The sequence below is a fragment of the Podarcis muralis genome, chromosome 11 (genome assembly GCF_964188315.1).
Source record: "Podarcis muralis chromosome 11, rPodMur119.hap1.1, whole genome shotgun sequence".
NCBI lineage: Eukaryota > Metazoa > Chordata > Lepidosauria > Squamata > Lacertidae > Podarcis > Podarcis muralis.
Genome location: NC_135665.1, coordinates 4,796,679 through 4,821,175, shown reverse-complemented (window position 1 = coordinate 4,821,175; position 24,497 = coordinate 4,796,679). Strand labels below are relative to the sequence as shown.

General features: G+C 41.1%; 1 protein-coding gene across 1 annotated transcript in view; it reads left to right on the top strand.

Annotated features, from left to right (window-relative positions):
* The window catches only part of LOC114606268 (guanine nucleotide-binding protein G(q) subunit alpha), a 91,925-nt gene that overhangs the window by 17,395 nt on the left and 50,033 nt on the right, over positions 1 to 24,497 (top strand). The window contains exon 2 of the mRNA XM_077936003.1: positions 19,037 to 19,221. Coding sequence (XP_077792129.1) covers positions 19,037 to 19,221 — 185 coding nt within the window. The remainder of the gene's footprint in view (positions 1 to 19,036; positions 19,222 to 24,497) is intronic.

Here is a 24,497-nt window from a genome sequence, read left to right as displayed (position 1 = left end):
TGTCCCTTTACTGAACCGAAGTTCTGGATTACGCATCAACAGTGGAACTGGGTGCCACTTCCTGGTTGCACTATCAATCAACAGAGCAGTTTAGAAATAGTACAAAAAAAATAATACTCTGAATCTCACATCCAATTCTATGCATAATACTCTGAATCTCACACCCAATTCTATGCATATCTACTTGGAAATAAACCCCAATTTTTCACTTGCACATGCTTCCAAGTAAATGAAAAGTATTTCAATATAATACCTCAAAAATTATTCCAGCCAAGTATTTATATATGATAAAATATAGTTATTTTGCAGATACCACATCTTTCTCTACTGGACTAGATGGCATACATAACAATCATAAACATGTGTATTTTTATTACCGCCTGTGGCAATAAAATCCGGTGCCTGTTAGCAAGAAGCACTGTTTGATTACTTAGCAGCTCGGACTCCAGACGTTTCCCTGGATAAGATCTGCACAGCTTCCTAAGTACATTGGCAAGCCTCCTCCAGCAACCCATTCCACAGCCTTGAGGTTGTTGTGGAAAAGGACCTGCTCCTCATTATCTGCTAATCTTCACTGGCAGTAGTGAGTGGATTGTAAAAGGAGAGGTGATCTCCTCAGAAGGCAGGCCCTTAAGTGTTTTAAAAATAAAATTCAACACTTGCTTTGGCCTTGAATTGCCAGTGCAGTTTCTCTAGTGCTGGTTGAGTATACTTTCACTAACAGTATAACATGGAACAGCAGCATTCTGTCTGCACCAGCCACAATCTTTGAATTGTCTTCAGGTTAATGCACTGCAGTAATCCATCCTTGAAGTTACAGAAGCAGGCTGAAGGCTAGATCTCTATTATCCAAGATAGAGCATAGTGGATCTCCCACTTGTAACTGATAAAGAAATAAACACCATTGTTGTTTTGAAAAATAAGTGTTATATGTTAATGTGTGGAGTCATTGTGCTGAGCAATTTGCATATTCTTTGGGCTTTTTAGTTGGGCTTCATGTAGACCTTGTTTTGCATACTCAATGGAAGCTTTTTAATCTGTTGGGACAGTTTTCTTTTTCTAACATACTTACAATATAACTTCATAATTTTAAAATGGCAAACCTAAAGGAGTGATCTACTGACAGCAGCCACATCATACTGTATTCTTGGAATGTTTCCTGGTATTCTGACATTTCTTTGAAAAGACACTGCATTTGAGGTTGAACTCCATAAATTATGGCATCTAGTATTTAGCTAGAATATTGGTAAAGCAGTTGGGCAAATAACCGCTGCTGCTTATTCATATACGTAATGGCAGTCTTGGCTCCATGTGTGGACTTCCAAAGTGGATACTTGGCAGTCAAGCAGAGTCTGTGGTCTTTATTCACTTCTTTGCTACTTTTCAAACAAACACCACCACCGCTACACTACAGTTGGCATGTGCATGCTAGGTTTAAGCTGCTGGGGATTTTCCAGCAATTGAGACTAGTGTGCAGGTGCTAACAAATTGTCCTGAGACCATTTGGTCCCACTATTATGGCACAAAGATCACTGCTGTTATATTCTGTTTCTGTTTACAGTATATAAAAATCAAATCAATTGCTTGCATTAATGAGACTGTTATTTTCCCAAATAGATTCATACTCATTTCATGAAATTAATGCACCACTTGATAGTAGAAAAACCCCTCAAATTGGTTTCCAAAAAACAAAACAGCAAATTTAAGGAATAAATACAGCTTTACTTTAAAACATACAAAAGTTAAAATACAAAAACAGGTAAAAAATACCACAACTTTCTAAGCATCTGGGTAGGCTTGTCTAACCAGGAATGTATTTAGCAAATGCCGAAAAGAGTGTAGTGAAGGTGCCAGCTTGATCTCAAAAGGCAGGGAGTTCCAAAGATTAGGCACTGCTACACTAAACAACCAAGTTCTTACAAATGGGTATTATGTGGCACCTGTAGTAGTGCTAATTCTGTTGATCAAAGCGGTTGAGTGGGCACATGTGTGGTAAGGTAATCTCCTGGGTCAGTGATATGAAAGGGCACCTGCTGTTCATGGCCAAAAGGTTCTGTACAAGAAAGTTCCAGTTACCAATTATGGCTAATATCCATTGGGAATTTGTCCTCCTGGAACTCCTTTTTTAAAGACATATAGGGCATCTCAGTGGCCACACCTTGGCTTAGTAGCTCCCTCTCAAAGGAGGCCCTCCTTGCACGCCTCACTTGCCGCTGCTCTTCTTAGTGAAAACATTCCGTTTTAGGAAGTCTTTTGTGCCTTTAATTGTATTACGTTCCGATAAAAACTGCTTTAATTTAATTGGTTTTAGGGGCTGCTTCAAGTAAAGTTTTTATTTGGCTGTGTTAACATTTGATGGTAGTTTTGCATTTTTATTTTTGTACGGTATTAATTCTTATTTATTGATAGCCTTGGACTCCGAAGAAAGTTAAAAATGTTTTAAATAAATAATTTTGACAGACACCACATTCTGTGGTGAATTATGGTGGATTCCATAAAATAATTGTGCAAAAGTTGGTACTTTGTCCACAAAATCATTTCATTGGTCATGCCTTGAGATCTAATAAAAGAAAGAAAATGAAAATACTATCTGTATCCACTTGTTTCACACAGTTCATATTTTTCTTAACTGCTATAATTTTATCTGTGTCTACTTAAGACAAATCTAAACACACTGATTTCACAGTATTTCATTCTGTAGGAGGATTGTTAAAAATAACAACAGGTTTCAGAATTCTGTCATAGCACAAAGTTATCAGCAATGCTTTATCTCTTGCATCAGAAGCAGGAATCTAGACAAGGAAATGGTTGGACCATTTATGACACAGATAGGACATTATTGACAGTACAATCCTATGCATGCCTTGGGTTCAATGGGTAAGTAGGTACCGGTAAGTAGGTTTGGGATTGTATCGTGAAGGATGACAGAGAGATTAAAGAGAAATTGAATGATTTATTTGCATCAACCTTCACTATAGAAGATGTCAGACTGATACTAAAACAAGAACCATTTCTTTCTCGGAGGATATCTGAGGAACTAAGACAAATCGAGACGACCAGAAAAATGGTTCTAAGACTGATTATTAAATTAGAAATTAACCAGTCACCAAGTCTAGATAACATACACCTTAGAGTTCTTAAATTCAAATGTGAAATTGTGGGTTCCCTCCACGTTACAATTGGCCACTGTGGAAGATGGTCAAAACAAAAGCTATATTTAAAGGGGGATCCATAAAATAGCAGGTATGTTCACCTGTCCCAGGTAAGTTTGGTGGGAAACAAAAAGCTCCTGGGTTAAAAAAATTTTTTGGGCGGGGGGAGTAATATGTAATGGGGTCCAGTCAGATACCTTGGTGTAGTTCAGTGCTGTGGATAGAATGTCTTGGAAATGATACAGTCCAGAAGTCCTCTGCTGAAGAAGTGGGTGGTTTGAGGATTTTGCATATTTTGGGGTTACTCACTGAGAAGGCAAAGTGGGTGCTGCTGTGGTCTAAAACCACTGAGCCTCTTAGGCTTGCCGATCGGAAGGTTGGCAGTTCGAATCCACATGATAGGGTGAGCTCCCATTGCTCTGACCCAGCTTCTGCCAACCTAGCCCGCCCTCCCCAGCCAAGGCCAGGCTCAGAGCGGCTTACAAGCAATAATAAAAACAAGTTGAATGATTACAACTTAAAAACAAAATTAAAATACAACATTAAAATATTGAAACATTAAAATATTAAAATGTAGCCTCATCGCATATATATATATGCGCAACACTAATATCTCACAACAAATGAAACTGATCTGTTGAAAACACAACTTGAAAAATGCACATATTTTTGTAAACTAAGAAATATATAGCCAATATTATATGGCCTAATTATATGGCTTGTAAATCCTTTGTGAATATTCACCAACTTCAAGCATTAATTAATACAGTGGTACCTCGGAAGCTGAAAAACGTTCGACTCACAAGGCATTTGGGATCCAAGGTACGACTGTAATAGAATCATAGAGTTGGAAGGTACCCCAGTGGTCATCTAGTCCAACCCTGTACAATGCAGGAATCTCAGCTGAAGCATCCAGGACAGATGGCCATCCAAACTCTGCTTAAAAAAATATCCTAGCCTGCTCTGAAACTGGTAACCATGGTTTCCCTGTTCACACAAAATGGTGAATTTTGGTTAATTTGAACAGTGGCTGGCAAACTTTTGGGGCCCATGGACACACTTGCAAACCGGAGAAACTGCCATGGGCATAACACACAGGGACAACTTATTTTCAAGTCTAGTTTCGAGTGCAGGCAGGTGACCCTGTGAGCATCAGGGAAGGCCACTGCAGGCAGATTTGTGCCCATGGGTGCCATGTTTGTGACTTCTGAATTGGAGGGCTTCAATTTGATTGCTCATGCAACAAAGAGAGGGGCAAAAGCAGCTTTAATGTGCACTCACAAAGCTTGTTCCCAGGTTGAAACTTAACACTGGAGGCAATATTTTTCACTAGACTTCTTCCTTTTGTTTTTCAAATTGAGGTTTTCTTTTTAGTCTTTATTAAAGCCATTCATTCTAAAAAAAAACCTCTGTATCAAAATTGCACAGCTATTACATATGCTTACTTGTCCCCTGTCTGTCATTAGCTAATGCTGCTTATACATGACAATCGAGCCATCACAGATCACACCATGTTCCAAACTAGAAATTTGCTACAAGCTCGCATAGCAGAAAATAACTTGCATGCAGGACAGATGATTCAAGAAAGTGAACAGATTACAGATCAAGGAATTAAGCATCCTGAAAACATCTGTCCATTTTACAAATGGGGATACCAAGACTCTGTGCCTTAATTGACCAACGTCACTCAAATGCTAAGTCGTCTACCCGCCCCAACCCACTGTCCTTTGGTTTGGTTTACCATAGCCAGAATCCTTCCAGGAAAATCCATGACAAAACAGAAAGCCAGTCAAGAGCAGACAGACAGAAGGAGGCACCAGACTGATGCACCAGGGCTGAGAAACTGGGAATTTGTCGTCATCATCAGGATGAGTCTGATCTGGTGCTGCTACTGGTCTTCTTCTGCCACTCCAAGTGCTGCTGCTCTGCGCTGGCCCACTCTGGTCTCGAGGAGAGCAGACAAATGAACCAGAGAGAGGCTCCAAGGGGAAATCCCACATACCTTGCCAGCTGAGTAGCTGGCATGAGACTGTGTCCCTAAGCCCTTTGTATCGCTACAAGTCCCAAGATATTCTCATGCCTTTCTTGCTCTTCGTTCTGTTATTGCTGTTTGCCACCTTTCTGTTTCCACAGCAGGACAGAGTGGGTGGAAATGTGTGAGATCTCTGACAACTAGGTTAGTTACTCACCTGCTGCTCACAGGGACTGGAGGCTTCAAGGCCAAGAGGTGGCTATTTTAGATTCTGCACTTGCATTACCGTTTGTGCTTTCCCTGCTCAGTAAGCATGCATGTTCACTGTATTTATCTGCCTTGCCATTCTTAGCCAGTAAAAAGCAGCAGTTGGCATTCTAGGAGCAGAAAGAGGCAGCAGGTGTGATAAAGGGGGAAAGTGGGATGAAAGAGCAGTTTATTTGCACATTTTGTTCTTGGAAGGGTGTATTCAGAATTGTAATGTAATGTAATCTTCAGAAATGTAAACAAGAGACAACAGAGTAAATCAGTGCACAGTTTTCAATGTTTGTCAATACTGAAGAAAACAGCTTCCTTCCCATCTCTTTTTCCTGTTTGGAGAATCAAGATGATGATTTGAAGAAGAAAGAAAAGGAACTATTTGAATAAGAAAAGAAGTGCAGTTGTGTTTTTATTGTACTTCCCCTATCAGTGGATGAAAATGAGCACCCAGTAAAATACTTCCTTTAAAAAAATGAAAATTACATATGTAATTTGTAGCATGTGGCTTCAACACTTTTTATGGGGCTACGAAATGTCCAGTCAACCCACCACCAATCTAATATTGCCTCTGTAAGAGACATCTGTTTTGTAGCAGGTCACCTTGGGTGGAATGGTCAGCTATCTGTTCTCCCCTTCTCTCTCTCTCTATATATATTTAAATAAATATATGAACGAATGAATGAATCAGCAATCAACTACTTCCAGCTTACTTCCCTACTTCCTGTTTCTTATGTCCTCTTATGTTTCTTATGTTCCCATTATATATAGTTAATGGGAGCTTATTAAGATAAGGGTTGCTTTGCATCCCCAAATAATTGTTCCTGTAAAATAAAAACGTGCAGCTAGAATATCTTCCAGCTGCTTTCTGGCTTTGCAGCAAGTCCAGCATTTATTATTTAGTAATAAACTTATGTATATAGTGCTGTATTACAAATATATACGGTATACTCTTTCTGAACTTTTAGCATTTCTTCCTGAATCAAACAAGCAGTGGTAGGGTTCTTTTTCGTTGTCGTTAAAGTCCTCTTTGTAGTAGTACCAGCTAGCCTTTAAAATCAGGATGTTATTGGATGCCCAAAAACAATTAAAAATTATTGCAGAGGAGGACCTCATTACCAGCTACGTATTTGCTCACATGGCAACAATTCCTAACATTAGGCATTTCATGCTTTTGTTCTGAACGTCTAAGGTGTAATCTGTATAACTTGGAAGTTCTCTCTGTATTTTAATGTAGTAGGGTTTTTTAAAAACAACAACGAAGCAGCTAGTGTAGCCTTTCAGGTTTGATATTACCAGGACTCCAGGACTCTGTCTGGAATTGCATATTGATGGGAGAAGCATCTAGGATATTTTGGTAGCCTGTGTACTGAGATAATTTTTCTACCTTATCTGCAGTGATGGATACATGAATCAGTAGCTACGAAGATATGCAGCACGTATCCACACTGATGCTATCAAAGGTTTTAGCCCCCTGGAATCTTTGGGAGAAAAAGAAGCAAGATGTGTTTAGTACTCTCTATACCTTCTTTGGTTTGCCTCAGGTGCACATGTGCATCTCTTAAGTAGCTGCAACCAGCTTTAGCATGAGGGAAAGCAGCTCAGATCAGCAGCGTTATTGGCCGAGATCATTGTGCAATATTGGTGGTGCCTTGAAATTGATTGCCCTGCTCTCCCTTGCGTGAGGAATGACATATTGCTGTGTATTACCGGGTCAAAATCGTTATCGCGGTCTGATTTCAAAACTGATTTTGGCCAATATATTGAAAAATCGTGCAGCGCTAAAACAAGCTATAAAAATTGTGATACTACCATGAAAAAGCAAAAATTTAGTTGGGGGAGGCAAGGGAGGGGGTCGTGGACCCCCAAATGTCAGCGGACCCCTCATTCGGAACCACTAGCGTAGAATGTATGAAATCAAGTTTGCAAGTTGGGTTGTTCGCCTAACATTGCAGTATCCTTGCAGTGCTATCAGATGCAGCTCCTGCAATGTTGAGGACTAAGGCACTTCAGCCAACAACAACAAGGTCTTACAGTTGCTCATATCGGCAAAAAGTTTGTATCAGGTCCAGGAGTATCGCTTGAGTTACTCTGACCTGTAGGTGAAGGAGACTTCCTTTAGTAGTATAAGTAGCCTCTTCAGTTTCCTCCTGACCACATGTTTGGGGCAGGATATGTGTGTGTAACTTGGGTTCTTTAAGAGGAAGGGTAGCATATAAATGAAATAAATAAATAAATATAAAGTACGGTAAGTAACATCCAGGACTAATCCTTATTATTCAGCTCACCATTTGAGGGTCAAGTCCTGACAAATATCCCAGCTCTGTTCAACTGTGTGCTCTTGTTTTGAATAGCAAAGATATTAAAAATGCGGCCTTCTCTCATTTTGTGTCTTTTCATAGCCATAAAAAGTTTCGCATTCTTTGTGTAAATGTTGCCTGACAGAGGTTTGCTGGGAAGTTTTTTCTGTAGTATCTAGAGCTCAAGACACAACTGCATCTTGTTTGTTTATTAATCAGTAGAATGTTAATGGTAACATGATGGATCTATGATTTCATAGCGTGGTACTCAACTAACTTTTACTCAAAGTAAACCCATTGAAATGAATGAACATTAGTAACTCAGGTTAATTTATTTCAGTGAGTTGATTGAGTAAAAGGTTAGTTGAATATCTCCCAAAGGGTCAGAGGTAAACCTGGGTCATCTGAACAGGTAACTCAATGGATTAGTTTTTTTACAAGAATATCACATTAGAGATAGTACTGTCAACCTTGGAGAGGTGATGGGAAAACGTGAGGCCTTCTAGGGGAAGCAGGTCCTGAGAACAAGAAAAAGCTTAAATGTTAGACAACGCTGAAGTTTTATCTAAAACTGCATTGCTGTAGTTCCTCAGTAATTGCTTCAAATCATACAAACTAAATGGAAACTGAATTGTGGGAAAAGGCACACTTTGGGGAATAAAGTTATTACTGAAGGTAAGCTGAGCCTTATGAAAGAACCTGTGACAGTGATATGTTGCGCAATTTCAGTGTCCCACCAAGTATTAAATTGAACCTTCCCAAGGGAATAGGAATGATTACCTGAAGTTACTTTACACAGAGCCTGGGAATTATATTAAATCTTCATCGGAAAGATTCTTGTTCTTGCCTTTCATGATGCAGAGTTTCCCTTCTGGTCCGTTACTGGAGTCTTGCAAAGAATAGTGCAACTTGGTCTGATCTAGCAATACATGCTCAGGATCACACAGCAGTGATTAGTTGTGCTTTCACTGAAGGAAGAAAGTTTTAGCATATGCTCCCGTTTTACTGATTTGAAACATGTTGGTGGGCCACAAGCAGTAGGTTTTCTATAAAATTTTGAATTGGACTGTTTTATGTGATTTAAGCCCCTCCTTTTTTTGGTTGTGGGGAAATAAGGCATTAGGCTAATTTTCTTTGGTTGGAAGGATAGTTGTATTAGGATCATTTGCATTGGAAAACGTTCCATTGCTATTGGATTTTTTTCCTGATGACATTCCTCCCAGTTCATACACACCAGCAAAGTGGATTTGAGCTTCTCTGTTATATATTTTAACAGGCTTCTGCTGGTCTGACTGAGAATGTCAAACCAATCTCCAGAACATCTGCACCCTGTTCAGTTTTATGTGACAGTTTTAAGTGCCCCCCAAACAATAAATAGTTCCACAATTTAATGCAAAATTAACTTACATAGGCCTCTATCTTTGGTTGGGCCTGATTTTATTCTATATTTAGTGGCTTGAGTCCAAACTCTGTGTTCATTTGTATGGCTTTCACTATTAGTGTTAGGAATGCAAGGCCTCACATTTTGTTTCTTAATGCAGAGATGGGCATTTAATAACATTGTGTACACTAAGACGGAAGCACTGAGGTATCCTTCAAAGGTGTGAAACTCTTTAATTTAGTTGGTTAGTATATTTGCAGCAAACTTCCTTTTTAAAAAATACTTTTATTAAATTCCCCCCCCCCAAAATTACACATAAAATTCCAATACATTCTAAAAAAAAAATTATTTTCTATTTTTGACTTCCCAACCCATTTTCTGTGATGTTTTCCTTACCCCCCCCCCTTTGCTGCATCCTGTCCAGCGGCATAGCGTGGGTTGTCAGCACCCGGGGCAAGGCAAGTAATTTGCGCCCCCTAACCCGTGGATTTGCGCCCCCTAACCTGTGGATTTGCGCCCCCTAACCCGTGGATTTGCCCTAACCCCAGATGTTGCGCCCGGTGCGGCCGGCCCCCCCTGCACCCCCCACGCTACGCCACTGATCCTGTCTCCTCTTCTTTTTATCATAATCAGAGCACAATAGTCTCTAATTATTTCCGTTGCTCATAACTCAACCTGTTTGCGGATTCTTCACGTAATATTTCTTCAAATAGTCTGAAAGGGGCTTCCTTTTAGTAAGAGAATCTTACTAAAGCCGTTAGCTTTGCTGATTCAACATAGTCCATTACTTTGCTTATCCATTCTTCTTTAGTAGGAACTTCTTCATCTTTCCATTTCTAAGCGTAAAGATTCCTATATATTTGTAGCAAACTTCCAATGTATTCTGAGAAACCTCTGTAGGTCCTCAGTGGTCTCCTGTCCAGGCAGTGCTCATTGCCAGACATATTGCATGTTCAAATACACCCATTCCCCACAATTAATGTATGTCAACTTCTATTTTGCTGGTACTATACTTTATTTGAAGCCAGTCATACGCATTGTCCTACTTACGTTAAGTTGCATTATAAATTGCTTTCCAATAAGAACTGTTAGAGCTTAACTCTACTAGTTCAAGATAATCTGTTGCAGTCCTTTTCCATGTGCTACTTCCATCAGACCTACTAAGATCATCTACAAAGGAGGGGACCTTCTCAGGAGTGGCATCTAGTTATGGAATGCCCTCCCTAAAGAGATTATTTTGGTACCAACATTGCTAAGGCTTAGGTGAAACCTTTCAGATTTACCCAAGCATTTTAATAGATCTTGGTTTTAGTCTGGTTTAAAATTTAGGGAGGTATGAAAATGTTTTAAATAAATAAGGACTCTGCTCTATTGCTTTTTCTGTCTCAGTTAGACCCAGGTTGGATCCAGAATAGTCATGCTTTGAGTAGCCCTACTGAAATAGCAGGTCTTGCTTACATCAGTGCCATCAACAAATGTCCTTTCCTCTTCTTCATTGTTGTAATTATATTTTGACCAACTTTTACTTCAAATAACAACAACAACAACAACAACAATAATAATAGGGCTTTGGGGGAGGAAATGGATAGGTCATAACAAGTTACGGCTATGTTTAGATCAACTGAAATCAGTAGGGCTTGTCTTAGCATGAATATATTTGGCTCTAACCCTATACATAAATGAAACAAAACATTGACTTTAAAGAAAGGTGTGGCATATGTCACCTGACATGTAATATTCAGATATATGGTTTGCTGCGTAATTTTATCCAGTTTTGCATTCGTAATGCACAGTTTGTACTTTGTATTCCTAATTATGAACTTGAACGAGTGAATAAGTTAATCAACAACTCATTTATCTATCATTCATCTTTAAGTATATGAGCTGCAGCCTGCTAGAAACTAATTTCTGATGATCTTTAGACAGATCTTTAGCTCGGGCTTTTGCCGCCTGGGGCAGTCACTGAGTCACACTCACTGTTTCTCATCCAGGAGTCTTGCCATGGTCGACTTGCCACGGTCCTCCCCTCCGCTCCGACTCTCCTTCCCTCCCCACCCACCCCCGCTTCCCAAGGGGTGGGAAGGAACTCAGTTCCTGTCCCCTCAGACTCGACCTCTTCTTCGCTTTACTTAATGCCCCATCATGTTACTTGTTCCTCTTGCTTCAAACACAAACAGAGCTCAAGCACTATTCCTGCCAGGCAAGAGCACCCAAAAATACTGCAAAGCAGGAGCAATAAGGGAGAATATAATCTCTCATACTTGCATGCTGTTTCTGTGGACACCTATAATACTGCTCAAGTATGGTGGACACGGGTGGCGCTGTGGGTTAAACCACAGAGCCTAGGACTTGCCGATCAGAAGGCCGGCGGTTCGAATCCCCGCCACGGGGTGAGCTCCTGTTGCTCGGTCCCTGCTCCTGCCAACCTAGCAGTTTGAAAGCACCTCAAAGTGCAAGTAGATGAATAGGTACCGCTCTGGCGGGAAGGTAAACGGCGTTTCCGTGCGCTGCTCTGGTTTGCCAGAAGCGGCTTAGTCCTGCTGGCCACATGACCCGGAAGCTGTACGCCGGCTCCCTCGGCCAGTAAAGCGAGATGAGCGCCGCAACCCCAGAGTCAGCCACGACTGGACCTAATGGTCAGGGGTCCCTTTACCTTTATGGTGGATATAGGTGGTGTCATAGGTGCCCCCTCCCCCGCACCTATGACAAGCCCTATCAGGCATTCTCGTGGCCTGCTGTAGGAGTGGGAAAGCCCAATGGGACTCGTCGCAGGTGTGGGAAGGCCTGGCAAGGCCTAGCCCCTCAAGGTTGGGGGGGGCTTAGCCCCATCCCAATTTTTTTGGGGGGGCGGGCGGGCTGAGGTGTCCTCAGCTATAGGGAGTTGGCGCCTATGGGTGGTATGGTCACATGAGGGCTGCCATTTTAAACCTTCCCAAATCTAGGTAAGTATTTCACAGAATTCCACGTTTAAAAAACCCCCAAATTGCATTAGAAGAGATTTTTCTTTGTGTTCTTCTAAGTCCCACCAGTCCCTTTTAGCCTGAAAGGTTCTATGCCTAGGCAGGAAGAATCAGTTGCACCAATATAAGATGGGGGACACTTGGCTTACCAGCAATACATGATTCAAAGGATCTAAGAGGCTTAGTAGACCACAACATGAGTCAACAATGTGGTGCTACAGCAAAAAAAAGAGCTAATGCTATTCCAGGCTGCATCAACAGAAGTCTAGTTTCTAGATCAAGTACCACCCTATTCTGCCTCAGTCAGACCACACCTGGGGTATTGTGTCCCGTTCTGGGCGCCACAATTTAAGAAGGGTGTTGACAAGCTGGAATGTGTGCAAAAGAGGGCAACAAAGATGATCAAGGATCTAGAAAGCAAGCCTTATGAGGAATGGTTGTGTATAACTTTGGCTAAGATACTTTGGTTATAATAACAGGCTACATCCAAGTAAACCCTACTTACTGCAGACCCTTTGAAATTAATGCTTGGATTTTTAATTAATTTCGGTGAGTCTGCTCTGAATAGGATTAGCATCAGAGGCAACCGTGTGTGTGTGTGTGTGTGTGTGTGTGTGTGTGTGTGGTGTAAATTTACATGGGGGGGCAAACTAGGGCTGAGAGCAAATGTAAAAAGGATGGGACAGCTGCATATTCCTGCATTGTAGGGGGTTGAACTAGATTATCCTCATCAGGGTCCCTTCCCACTCTTCAATACTATAATTCTTTGAGAAAGGAAAACCTCTCCCCAAAGGTGTCTTTCCAGAGTGAGGAAGGATTTAAAGCAAGGCCAGAGTTAAGCAGGGAGATGTGGAAAGGTGGGAGGGGGCAGAGAGAGGGAGGAAAGTGAATACAGGAGTGTAAGTACCTTATTTTTTGCTCTATAAGACATGCCAGACCATAAGACGCACCTAGTTTTTGGAGGAGAAAAAACAAGAAAAAAAATATTCTGAATCCCAGAAGCCAGAACAGCAAGAGGGATTGCTGTGCAGCGAAAGCAGTGATCCCTCTTGCAGTTCTGGCTTCTGGGATAGCTGTGCAGCCTGCATTCGCTCCATAAGACGCGCACACATTTCCCTTTACTTTTTAGGAGGGAAAAAGTGAGTCTTATAGAGCAAAAAATACGGTACTTAAGAGCTGTAGAGTGCAGTTGCAGCCAAGAGAGAAGCAGCTACTTGCGGCTCCAGAGCCTGAGCGGGTTCAGGGGGTGGCACAGGCACACCCTCTGCCACCAATGGAGAGGGAAGGTGAGGGAGGGGGGAAAGGAAGAGCCGTTCAGCATGGTGCCCCCCGCTCGCTGTGCAGCCCTGGGGCACCTGGGGCGGACCACTCCTCCCACCCCCGCTTCCTCCACCAGTGTCTTTGGACCAGGGATTATACAAGAAACCTTGAAATGTCCGAGATCAAAACAATATGGGCATTCCAAAGCATATGCAGTATTCCAGGTCCCTCTTTATGACTATTAATATGCCACTGATTTAGGATGTATTTTGATGCATATCTGGAACAATAGGGTTGCCTGTGTGCAACTGCTGTTTCCATGAAATCACAAGGATCTATTGTTAAAATGGCAGCGCCTCAAAAATAGTGAAACTTTAATACCATCAGCAAGAATAAAACTCCACCTTGAAATTAGGAGAAAAGAAGAATAGATCAGAAATGAGATTGCCACCCGGGGTTTTGTGTCGATTTGACATTTTTATTCAGTTGGTTTTTTTTAAAGTTGGCACATGACCGTATTTGAAAGGAAGGAAGAAGAGAAATGCATAATGAAGGGAAGGAAATGTGAGAAATTATTATCCAGGACTTACTTTTACTACAGTTGCTTGGTCATCTGTGGGGCTGTGTGATAAATCGCCATATTGTTGAATACTGGTATTGAAATAACATGGTGATAAGTGCTTCAACAAGGCAATATGCCAGTGAACAAAAGGTGGAGACCTCACAGCTTCCTGGGGGCAGCTCAGCTGAAGGGATACTTTACAGATAATTTGCAGGCACTGTCTCTCCCTCCTCCCTCCTAACCAATAAGAAAAGTAGATAAGCCCTCACACAAACCAGCAAACTCTTTCAGCTTCACCCCTATCTTGCCACTTAGAGGTCGGCTAATTATGCAGAGCTTGCTAACAATAGACAATCATAGACCCAGCAGCAAAGAATGTAATAAAAAAAAACTCACACTCATCCCCACTGTCAAAAAAAGAGGGGAAAGAGTTTTTACAGTATTTGTATTTTCTGTTGGTGTTTATGTTGTGGGTTCCCCCTAAATAGCTTTCCTCCATATTAAAAAGGGAAAGTTTGTATTAAAAAAATTTAAAGGAGACTATCTTTTTGCTAGCTTGCCCTCCCTCTGATAAAAAAGGAGAGATTGGTGGGATGAGGGCTTTGGGGGAGGCTTCTGTGGGGGGCGGGAATGGAGGGGAGAAGATTTAGCTGGCTGCTTTATGGGAGGTTGGGTACTATGTGAGAATGATGGGGAGGGTGTTTTTCAGTAAGCAGTGCAGGTAAATGCATGTCTACTTGCAAGCAAGCCCTACTAAATTCAGTGAGGCTTACTCCCAGGAAAGTAAAAGTAGGTTTAGTTGAACTCAGTGGGGCTTCTGCATGCACAGATTCCGCTTAGACCTCTGAGTGGGGAAGCAGATGCAAATTGACTAGTAAATCACTTAAACTACTCTTAAATTAGTTGAAAATATATTCAATATATTATACGAAAGTTTATTTAATATTTTTATTAAATATACTACTTCCTTACATTTTAAGGCCCTTGTCAAGTCCCTCTGCTGCTGTGGGGAAGCGCAGCACACCCTCCACCGCTGCGGGGATGTACGGTGTGATCCTCTGTCACTGCGGGGGGCACGGCAAAGCCCTCTGCTGCTGCGGGGAAGCGTGGTGCACCCTCTGCCGCCACGGGGAGGCACAGTAAGGCCTTCTGCTGCTGTGGGGAAGTGCGGCTAGGCTCTCTTCTGCTGTGGGGTGGTATGGCAGGACCCCTTGCTGCTACAGGGTGGCACTGCAAGGCTCTCTGCTGCTGCAGTGAAGTGTGGCACACTCTCCACCACTGTGGGAAGGCGCAGCAAGGGCTTCTGCTTCTAGGGGAAGTGCTGCACACCCTCTGCCGCCCTGGGGAGGTGCGGCAAGACCCTCTGTATCCTCCTTCACCTCGGGGAGATACGACGGGATCCTCTGTTGCTGTTGGGAGGCCCAGCAAGGTCTTCCACCGCCGCAGATATATATCGCGATATATCGAGATATCGTGATGTTTAGCTGGTGTCGTGATGTCGAAAACCAGATATCACCCAGCTCTAGTCATCTGTCTCATCCTGCAAATGTCAAATAGGATTGTATCACACATCAGGTGTAGAAGTGTAATGATATGTTTGTCTGTGTGCACCCTAATATTTTTTAAAACAATGATACATACATGGCATATTGGCATACTGACTTAAGCCTAGCACGAGCAGATGTGTTCACAAATGCGAATTTCAAGCCATTTGAAACCTCAGAGCCATTTCTTAGAAAATATTTGTGCATTTAGGTAAATGCCAGAGTGCAAGATACATAGATATTACATCAAATATTAGACAGACTTGTATTTAAACTTTGCATATTTACGCTTCAAGTAGACATAAACAAGGAAGTACCAAAAAATCAATTCATGTTTATTTTATAAGGATTTCCACATATATCTGATGCACACACTGTATATGTATTTTATACTCTTTGTCTGTATGCAGAATTCTAAACATATTGTAGGAAACTGCTCATTGACTGACTTCTTGAAATTCCTTCTTGAATTAGAATTGCTGCTGCAATTGACCACAGGTTGTGATTCATGCTCCCTGTTTTTAAACCTATGCTTACTTATTATTTTTGATGCACCTGCTTCTATGTTTTATTAAGTATTGGAAAAATAGCCAAGTGAACTCTTAGGAAATCTGTTTCTTTTGAGGTTATAGCTCTTATAGGCCCCACTTTGCTCATAAACAGAGACACTTTCAGAAGAGACTGATCTCACAATAAAAATATATTGTACCGAAAGCTATTTAGGAACGAGTGCTGCCTCTTCTCTTCCCCCTCCCCAAAGTGAAGCACAGATCTCCTTTTCTGTTTTTATTGCATGAATTCCAGGGACCTTATAAATAGGAGTTTAGTGTATACCTTTGGGTCATATCGGCTACAGTGGTACCTCTGGATGCGAACAGGATCTGTTCCGGAGCCCTGTTTGCATCCAGAAGCAAATGCAACCCGCGTCTGTGATTCGCCGCTTCTGCACATGGGCATGACGTCATTTTGAACATCTGTGCATGCGCGAGCGGCAAAACCCAGAAGTAACACGCTCCGTTACTTCCAGGACACCGCGGAGCGCAACCCAAAAATGCTCAACCGGAAGCTATTTCAGCCTGAGGTATGACTGTCCATTTCTCAAAAATTGATGTTTATTATCAAGTGGCTCGCTGATAGGTGTCTTAACAGGTAACAGATTTGGCTGTAATGTCTTGGTAAGTTACAGGACATATAACAGAGAGCCATATAACTCATTACAGTGGTACCTCGTGTTACATACTTAATCTGTTCCGGAGGTCCGTTCGTAACCAGAAACCGCTCGTAACATGAGGCGCGTTTTCTCTAATGGCGCCTCTGGCTGCTGCCGCGCCACCGGAGCGCGACTTCCTCTCGCATCCCAGGGCCAAGTTCACAACAAGGGGCATCTACTTCCGGGTTAGCAGAGCGCGTAACCCGAAGCATTGGTAAGGGGGACAGTACTTAACACGAGGTATCACTGTACATGTGCCTAGTGACACTCTTCAATTTTCTCCTCTGGAAGACTGCTCTTCTTCCCAGTTCTTCTGTACTGCTAATTATTTTAGAGAAACAGAAGAATTTCAGAGCTCTGCATAGCAGAGTGTTAGGGGGAGGTTGCTGGATATGAAGCTCCTGAGCTTTGTTTTAGGTCACTGATCATTCCTTCTAATTGCAAACTTGGGGTTTGGAAATGAAATGGGTGCACCCCGAAATAAGAATATGCTTTCTATATACTTGGGGATTCCCTTGGTAAAACAGAAGCATGGAGCAACCAGAAAGAAGTCACAAAGATGCAGGTTACTGGTCTTTCCTCTTGCCCTACTGGTATCAGGGAGAGAGACACCCAGAGGTGACCCTAATGGATATTCAGAAGATTATGCTATTAATTAAGAAAAAGGAAATTCTCTTTATATAAGATGTTCTGCTTATATAACCTTAACAGGAAGTAGCCAGAGTGATTCCTTTGTGCAGCAAGGGGGCTGATATCAAAAGGAACAGTTAGGCAAAGGAAGGAGAGGGGCCTTCCTGTTGAGTCAATATTTGGAAGTTCATATTACCCCTGGAGAGGAAGATGCAGAAAGGATTGTCATCACCTTCTTCCAGGAACTGTCATCTCAAAAGGAGCAGGACCTATACCAGTAGATGGGGGGAAGATGATAAAATATTAATTCCAGAAATAAGTGCAGTTCAGAGGAGGGAACAGGATGCCACCACTTATTTGGAGTGAAGCCCATCAATTACTGTGGCGACCCATGCAGCCGAGCTGCCATTTTCTGGTGTACATACCGTACAGCTTTTAGAGAGTCAGAGGAAGTATTTGAAGAGTTCCAAATTCAGTCACATTCAGGGGTTCCTGCCAATTTTTTAAAAATACAATTCTTTTAAATCTGCCTTGCAAGTTTGTATGTACACATTTTTGTGCGTGCTTTCTCCTCCCATCCCCCCCACTCGCATTTTGGCTATTATTCCATACATGGAAACTCAAATATATTATAGTCCACTGTTCCTCAACCTTGGATCCCCAGTGGTTACTGGACTGCAATTCCCATCACCCCTGGCCATTGGCAAAACTGGCTGGAAATGATGGGAATTGTATTCCAACAGCATCTGGCAACCCAGGGTTCAGTTAGCACTTATTCTTATAGTGCTAAGTCTCATGTTGTTAAAAACTATACAGGAGGTAAGATTTAACCAGTAACTTCCACATGAAATTTCCCATATGTTAAGCTCTGCACCAGAGGCCCTTCATTGGCTTCCACTTCTATCAGAAATAGGCTGACAGCTACTGAGGAAAGAACCTTCTCAGTCTGTTCACTGGGCTGAGTGGTATAAATCTTAAGACTTATTTATTCACTCAGATATTCAATTTATTTTTTTAGCTGCTTATTTTTTTGTTTTTGTTTTTTTGCGTTGGGATTGTATGATGTTCTGCTGTTTCTTTTTTAAGCAAACGTTTGATAATGATTTTTTAAAAAAAATTGTTGCACTTCTTTGAAAACCCCAGGATGATGTCAGGATCTGGAAGTTCAAGGGTCTCATCCTTCCTAATTCTTGAAGTTGTCCAGGATTTTATAAAATAGACACTTTGCATCTTTTCTCAGCTTTCAGGGGAATACTGTGCCACATACAATGTGCGTATTTGTCGTGGAGGAAATGCAAAGCTTCATAAGTGACCTTATTTTCTAAATAATTCAGGAATTTCAATTTAGCAAAACTTCAAAACCAAATTCAAGAAGTTTGAAAATTGCTAGGAGAGGATAATGAATAAAATATATTTTTTAAATGATTTTGAATATGAAACTGGGTTTCATAAGTAAGTACTGTGTTATAATACTACCTAGCTGATGTAGCTAATTGCTTGAATATTGATGGATGGTAATGTTGCCCAGTGGCAAGGAAATATATTTGTACAACTAGTTCTTACATTGTGTGTAAAAGTGTTTAATCATAAGTTTATTGTGTCTGTGCATTTTCAAGCAGTGATTGAGGAATAACAATAACAACAACAACAACAACAACAGTGTTAGAGTTGAATTAATACATGAACCCAAAACGGTTGTAATAGGGAATAAATTTTGACTTAAACTGGACAAATGAAGTTGTGCAACTGCTGCATTTTCTTCAGATATTGTAGTCTAATGATGCATCTGTATTTGATTATTTTTCAGGTACAGGAGAAAGCGGCAAGAGCACATTTATCAAACAGATGAGAATCATCCATGGTTCTGGATACTCTGATGAGGACAAAAGGGGCTTCACAAAGCTTGTGTATCAGAATATATTCACAGCAATGCAGTCTATGATCAGAGCTATGGATACACTCAGAATCCCATACAGCTATGAACATAACAAGGTAAGCTGTCAGTTTAAATATGGATCAGAACTTTTTCCAGCTTTACTTCTGAAATCACATCAGATGGCTTTGACTTTGTGTATCTGCTTTAGCCATTTCTGGAGAGGGAAAAGAGTGCCATTTTTAAAGACCGCACACCAGAAAACTAAGCACTGGTGTTTCTCCACTTTGTCACAGAAGGTGGTAGAAAGGTATCTGCAGCTGATATCCAGTATAGGTAGAGATGACTACTGTGGATGTGGTTTACCAGACCTGTTTCTCTAGCCTAGTTTGACTGTAACAGGTGATAAACCTACTTGTGCCGAACCACCACCACATTACAAGTAGGAACTATGACAAGTATTCCTCTCTCCTAATAGAAAACTAGCAAATTAGCGACTAGGGTTCTAGCCTAGTTCTCACTAATATGCTTCTTGTTCTGTGTGGAAGGAATATCCTTGCATGGAAGAATTTTCAGTGCTGTGAGCTCACTGTTACCTGAACTGGTATAGTCAAACACAGAAGTGGCCCTTCAAAGTGCAGCCATTCTTGATGTAGTGATGTAAGAACGTGATGTTGCCTGTTCTGCCTTTCCTGAGCCATGGATGGATCCTGCTTTTGTGCAGAGCGTGCTCATGGATGTAAAGCTGGACATAAAAATTGATTGGAATAGATGCATGGAGGGAAAACTTTGATTTGATTGTATTTATGCACCTTGAAATTATGCAGCCTCTTTAACCTTGGGCCCCCAGATGTTGTTGGACTACAACTGCTGTCAGCTCCAGCTGTGCTAGGGTACACTTGGAAATGTGTTTTTGTATGATTTATAGTGCACACCGGAGACTTGCAGACATGAACCTTCCCCCCTTGGTTCACAGCACAATATTTATACTTTAAAAAACTTCCGCAGCATTTTTTTCTGAGAGAGGTAGTAGAATCCTAATGTCAAAAGGTACTGGGGCTTTGTGTGCATATAATAGATAGGAAATTAATTTCTCTCATCCATGTGGAAAGGTCTGAATTTGCTAACCAGTTTTGTGCAAGAATTAATGTGACTGACATTAATATGATTGTATCACAACCCTTAGGACACGTTCAGGTATCTATAGAGTTTTTTATTACATCAAAATGAAATGAGGGAGAAAAATCCAATAAGAACATATGGTTTTTCTCCAATATCAATATATTGAAGTTAAAGGGTTATCATTTAAATTCAGGTGTCTGTTATTATACGGTTCACAAGGATTATGTAAAACTTTAAAAATCAGTACTTTTTGTGATTATAGTCAATACTGTTAAGAGCCCACTATATATATATATATATATTTGTGCACTTGTATTTTCAAATATTTCAGTTTATTTTGTACTAGAGGACATCTAGTAGGGCACATGGGTGGTGCTGTGGTCTAAACCACTGAGCCTCTTGGGCTTGCCAATCAGAAGGTCGGCAGTTTGAATCCCTGCGACGGGGTGAGCTCCTGTTGCTTGGTCCCAGCTCCTGCCAACCTAGCAGTTTGAAAACATGCCAAAAAGTGCAAGTAGATAAATAGGTACCGCTCTGGCGGGAAGGCAAATGGTGTTTCCTTGTGCTGCTCTGGTTTCGCCAGAAGCAGCTTAGTCATGCTGGCCACATGACCCGGAAAAACAGTCTGCGGACAAATGCCGTCTCCCTTGGCCTATAGTATAGGCCAAGGGAGACGGCATTTGTCCACAGACTGTTTTTCCAGGTCATGTATAGGCCCTATACAGTAAGGTGAGCACTGCAACCCCAGAGTCGTCTGCGACTGGACTTAACTGTCGGGGTTTCTTTACCTTTACCTTTTTAGAGGACATCTGGTTATTCAACACACCAGTCTTGGGGAAGGTAAGGGACAGTTGAACTATTTTTCATGGCTGTGTGATTTGAACAAGTAAAAAATAATCAGAAAAAACCATAGCATTCTCCTGCTATCAAACTAAAAAAAATATACTAGTGAGGTGATGCTTTTGGACAAAAGCAAGAACACAGCTGTGTGGGTGTGGGTGTGATACTTGGAATTACGATGCTCTGCCATCGTTGGCTTTAGTGGAACTATGAGTCAGTGAACACATTTGCCATGTGGAACTCAGTTTAAATCCTTTGTCTTGGGTGCATATGGGGCTGTCTCAGACTTCCATGTTATGCTCATGTGGATGTCCAATTTGTATGAACCAGCTTCTCTAAAAAGTGTCACCACTCTCCTGGAATTGGTGGGAAGTATGTGTACAGTACTGATATGGAGGCATCAGTTCACACAAATGCTGCCTTGGTGCAGGCATGACCAGTCTGTCCAGCCTGCTCATAGACCCCGCTCCTGAGGTCACCTGAGGATGTGTGAACTAGACTTTCGGTACCACCTTAAGTTCTGAATTCCGATACTTTTTGTCTGTAGAATGACAACCATGAAGAATGCTGTTAGGGTCTCCTGTGATCACATTAATCAAAAACAGGACCTGAATTCACCAGGAAATGTGCTTTTGCTAAATATGTTCCGGGTGATTTAAAAATGTAAATTTTACACAAAAAGTTGACTGAACATCCTACTCTATTGGATAAGCAGAGGCAAAGTTATCTTAAAACCATTTCCTTTCTGCATCCATGTTTCTGAATCTCCTGGAAAATACAGGAAAGGCACTACCTAATCGCTTGAATCTCATATCAGGAAATTCTATCCATGCAGAGTTTCGTTTTTGCTTTTAAGGCAGCAGGGTATTTTTAGTAAGCCACTTTGTTTTTCTCATCAGTTTCAAAAAATCTACGCTCCTTTTTAAAGATTCTGCCATGCTTGAAAAAGTGGCTAGGATTATTGAACATTTTCAATAAAACCAGGAATGTATTGGTGTTGTCTTAAATTAAATGTAAGCTTTATTTACTATAATAAATACACTCTTCCATTAATTGCAGCTTACAACTAGAACTCCTAAGTATGTTGTTGCTGTTGCTACTTTATTTTAAAAGTAAAGTTTTCATGAGTCATATTTGCAGCAGAGTCCTATGTATGCTTCCTCTGCAGTAAGTCTTGCTGTGTTCCATGGGGTTTTCTCCCGAGTAAGTAGGTTTAGGATTGCAACCTTAGGGTTGTATCCAACATTAGTCATTCTTAGAATACACCCATTGGATTAATCCAATGCTTGTTTAAAGTGAAGTGTGAATCAAGCTTGTGTTTGTATGAGGAAGGAATAGGAAACCTGTGGTCCCCCAGATGTTGCTGTATTCCAGCTCCTTTCCGCCGTGCAGCCAGTATCAGAAATGGTCAGGATTGAACCACAGGTCCATTATGCCTGATGAAGAAAGTGGTAGAATGTGACTAGTTAACTAAGGGATGTCTAACCTTTGGCTCTTGAGATGTTGCTGGACTACATCCCTGACTATTGTCCATGTTGGTTGGGGCTGACAGAATGTAGAGTCCAACACCTGAAGCACCATGGATTAGCCTCCCCTGAGTTAACGGAACACTGCTATTGGTGTTAGTGTGATGCTGGGAGAGCTTAGTGATACATGCCTTTTAATGGAAAGATGTTCTGATCTGCTTCGTAATCCTCATTACCAGAGGCTAAACAGAGTCTGATGTGATATTGAAAACGGTAAAGGGGAAAGATCTGTAGCATCGCTTAAATCTGGGTCTTAATGAAGCGTACAGCTACTTTTGCCTTCTCACAGACAGCCACAGTCCCCAGTGTGTTGCCTCATAGTACTTGTTCGATGTACTCGTGTTATTTCTCGTGGGACTGGAAATGGCTTATTTTATGGACATCTTCATGATCTTATGAGATGTTTGTTCATAAATGGATAAGGATGGAGCCAGAATTCTGCAAAAGCAGTAGTTTGGTTTCCATGTGTGATCAGGAATCTATTCCTGATCACGGTGATGCATGATCACTGCACTTCACAAAAAATTGGTGTGTGTGTGTCCCTTACGTTATGCCAGGTGGAAGAAGTAGGGTGGTTTTTAGCTAAATAGACCAATCAGTGCAATAACTGAAAGCACACCTTTAGGGGATCTTGCTCTCAGCATTGATTAGCTGATAAGTCCTGGGAGGGAGTCCCATTTAAGTTGCGTCTGACACCAGTAATTAATAGGCAGCACTGCCTTTCTGGACAGGAAGAGCTTAGGATCCCTTCTGCCAGCTAGAGAGGGGACAACTGTTTTTGAACAAATTATATCACAAGCTCTTCCATTTTTAACAAAAGTGTAGTTCAGATTTGGACCAGGCTTCTTGAAGGTTATATACTGGGTATTTTCACTTTGCTGCTTTTCAAGTGGTGCATTAATTTTGCTGCACTCTCTGTTTCTGGTTTAAGTTAGGCATGTTCACTTGGAGAAATACGGTAGCAGAAATTATACAAGACTCCTTCAAGGTCCACTTGGAACAGGAGCCTGTGGAATACTAAATAAGCCTTTTAACAGCTTTTCACACCTGCAGGGCTCATTTTCTAATCTCTCAGTCTGCACCCTGGACAGCTCATAGCTATGCAGAAGCAAAGCTGGTTTCCAGACCACCTTCTGCAGTTTCTTTAATAATAGGTCTTTTGACAAAGAAAACAAAATAGAAACACAATTTTTGTGCATACATCTTAAGGAAATATGTCTCAATAACCTACCAATTAGGGAATGGAAGTATGTGCAAGCCACCACAAGGCTAGTAACTTGTAGAAGCAGTAGGTGTTTTGATGCCTAAAATATTCAGGGCTCTGTCCTCTGCCACACAGGTGCCTCCTCTTATCTAAACCTTTCATCAAGAAAACATGGGCTCCCTTTTCAGAAAATGTATGCAGCTATATCCCTATAAATCTAATCAATTTTCATGTATGTAATTCAAACTTTGAAAATGTTCTGTGATAGAGAAGCCATTAGTCAGTTAACTTGCATATAATTATTTAAATATGTGCAAACGGAAAGAATTATTTCAAACGGTATTGAAGCAAAGCTAGTTTTATAGAGGATGCTTGTTTGGCCATCATCCCTCTCTAGTCTACAAGATTTTTCCCCATGTTTGCAAGCGATTGTCAAATAAATGATTCTCAGAAGTTTCAGCTAATCAATGAAATGTTCCTCTTTTTAATTACACAATTTTGTGTCCTTTAAAATTATTGGTTGCACTAAGACATCCACTATATATTAAATAAAATAACTTCAAGGAAATCAGAATGGCGGTATGATTAAAGACACTTCTAACAATGATGTGAATTAAGTAGCCTATTAAATAAAGAAATCAGTTCTGTTTGTTCATGCAGTGAAAAGAAACTTCAAAGAATTTTAATTGTAGGATCACTGCCA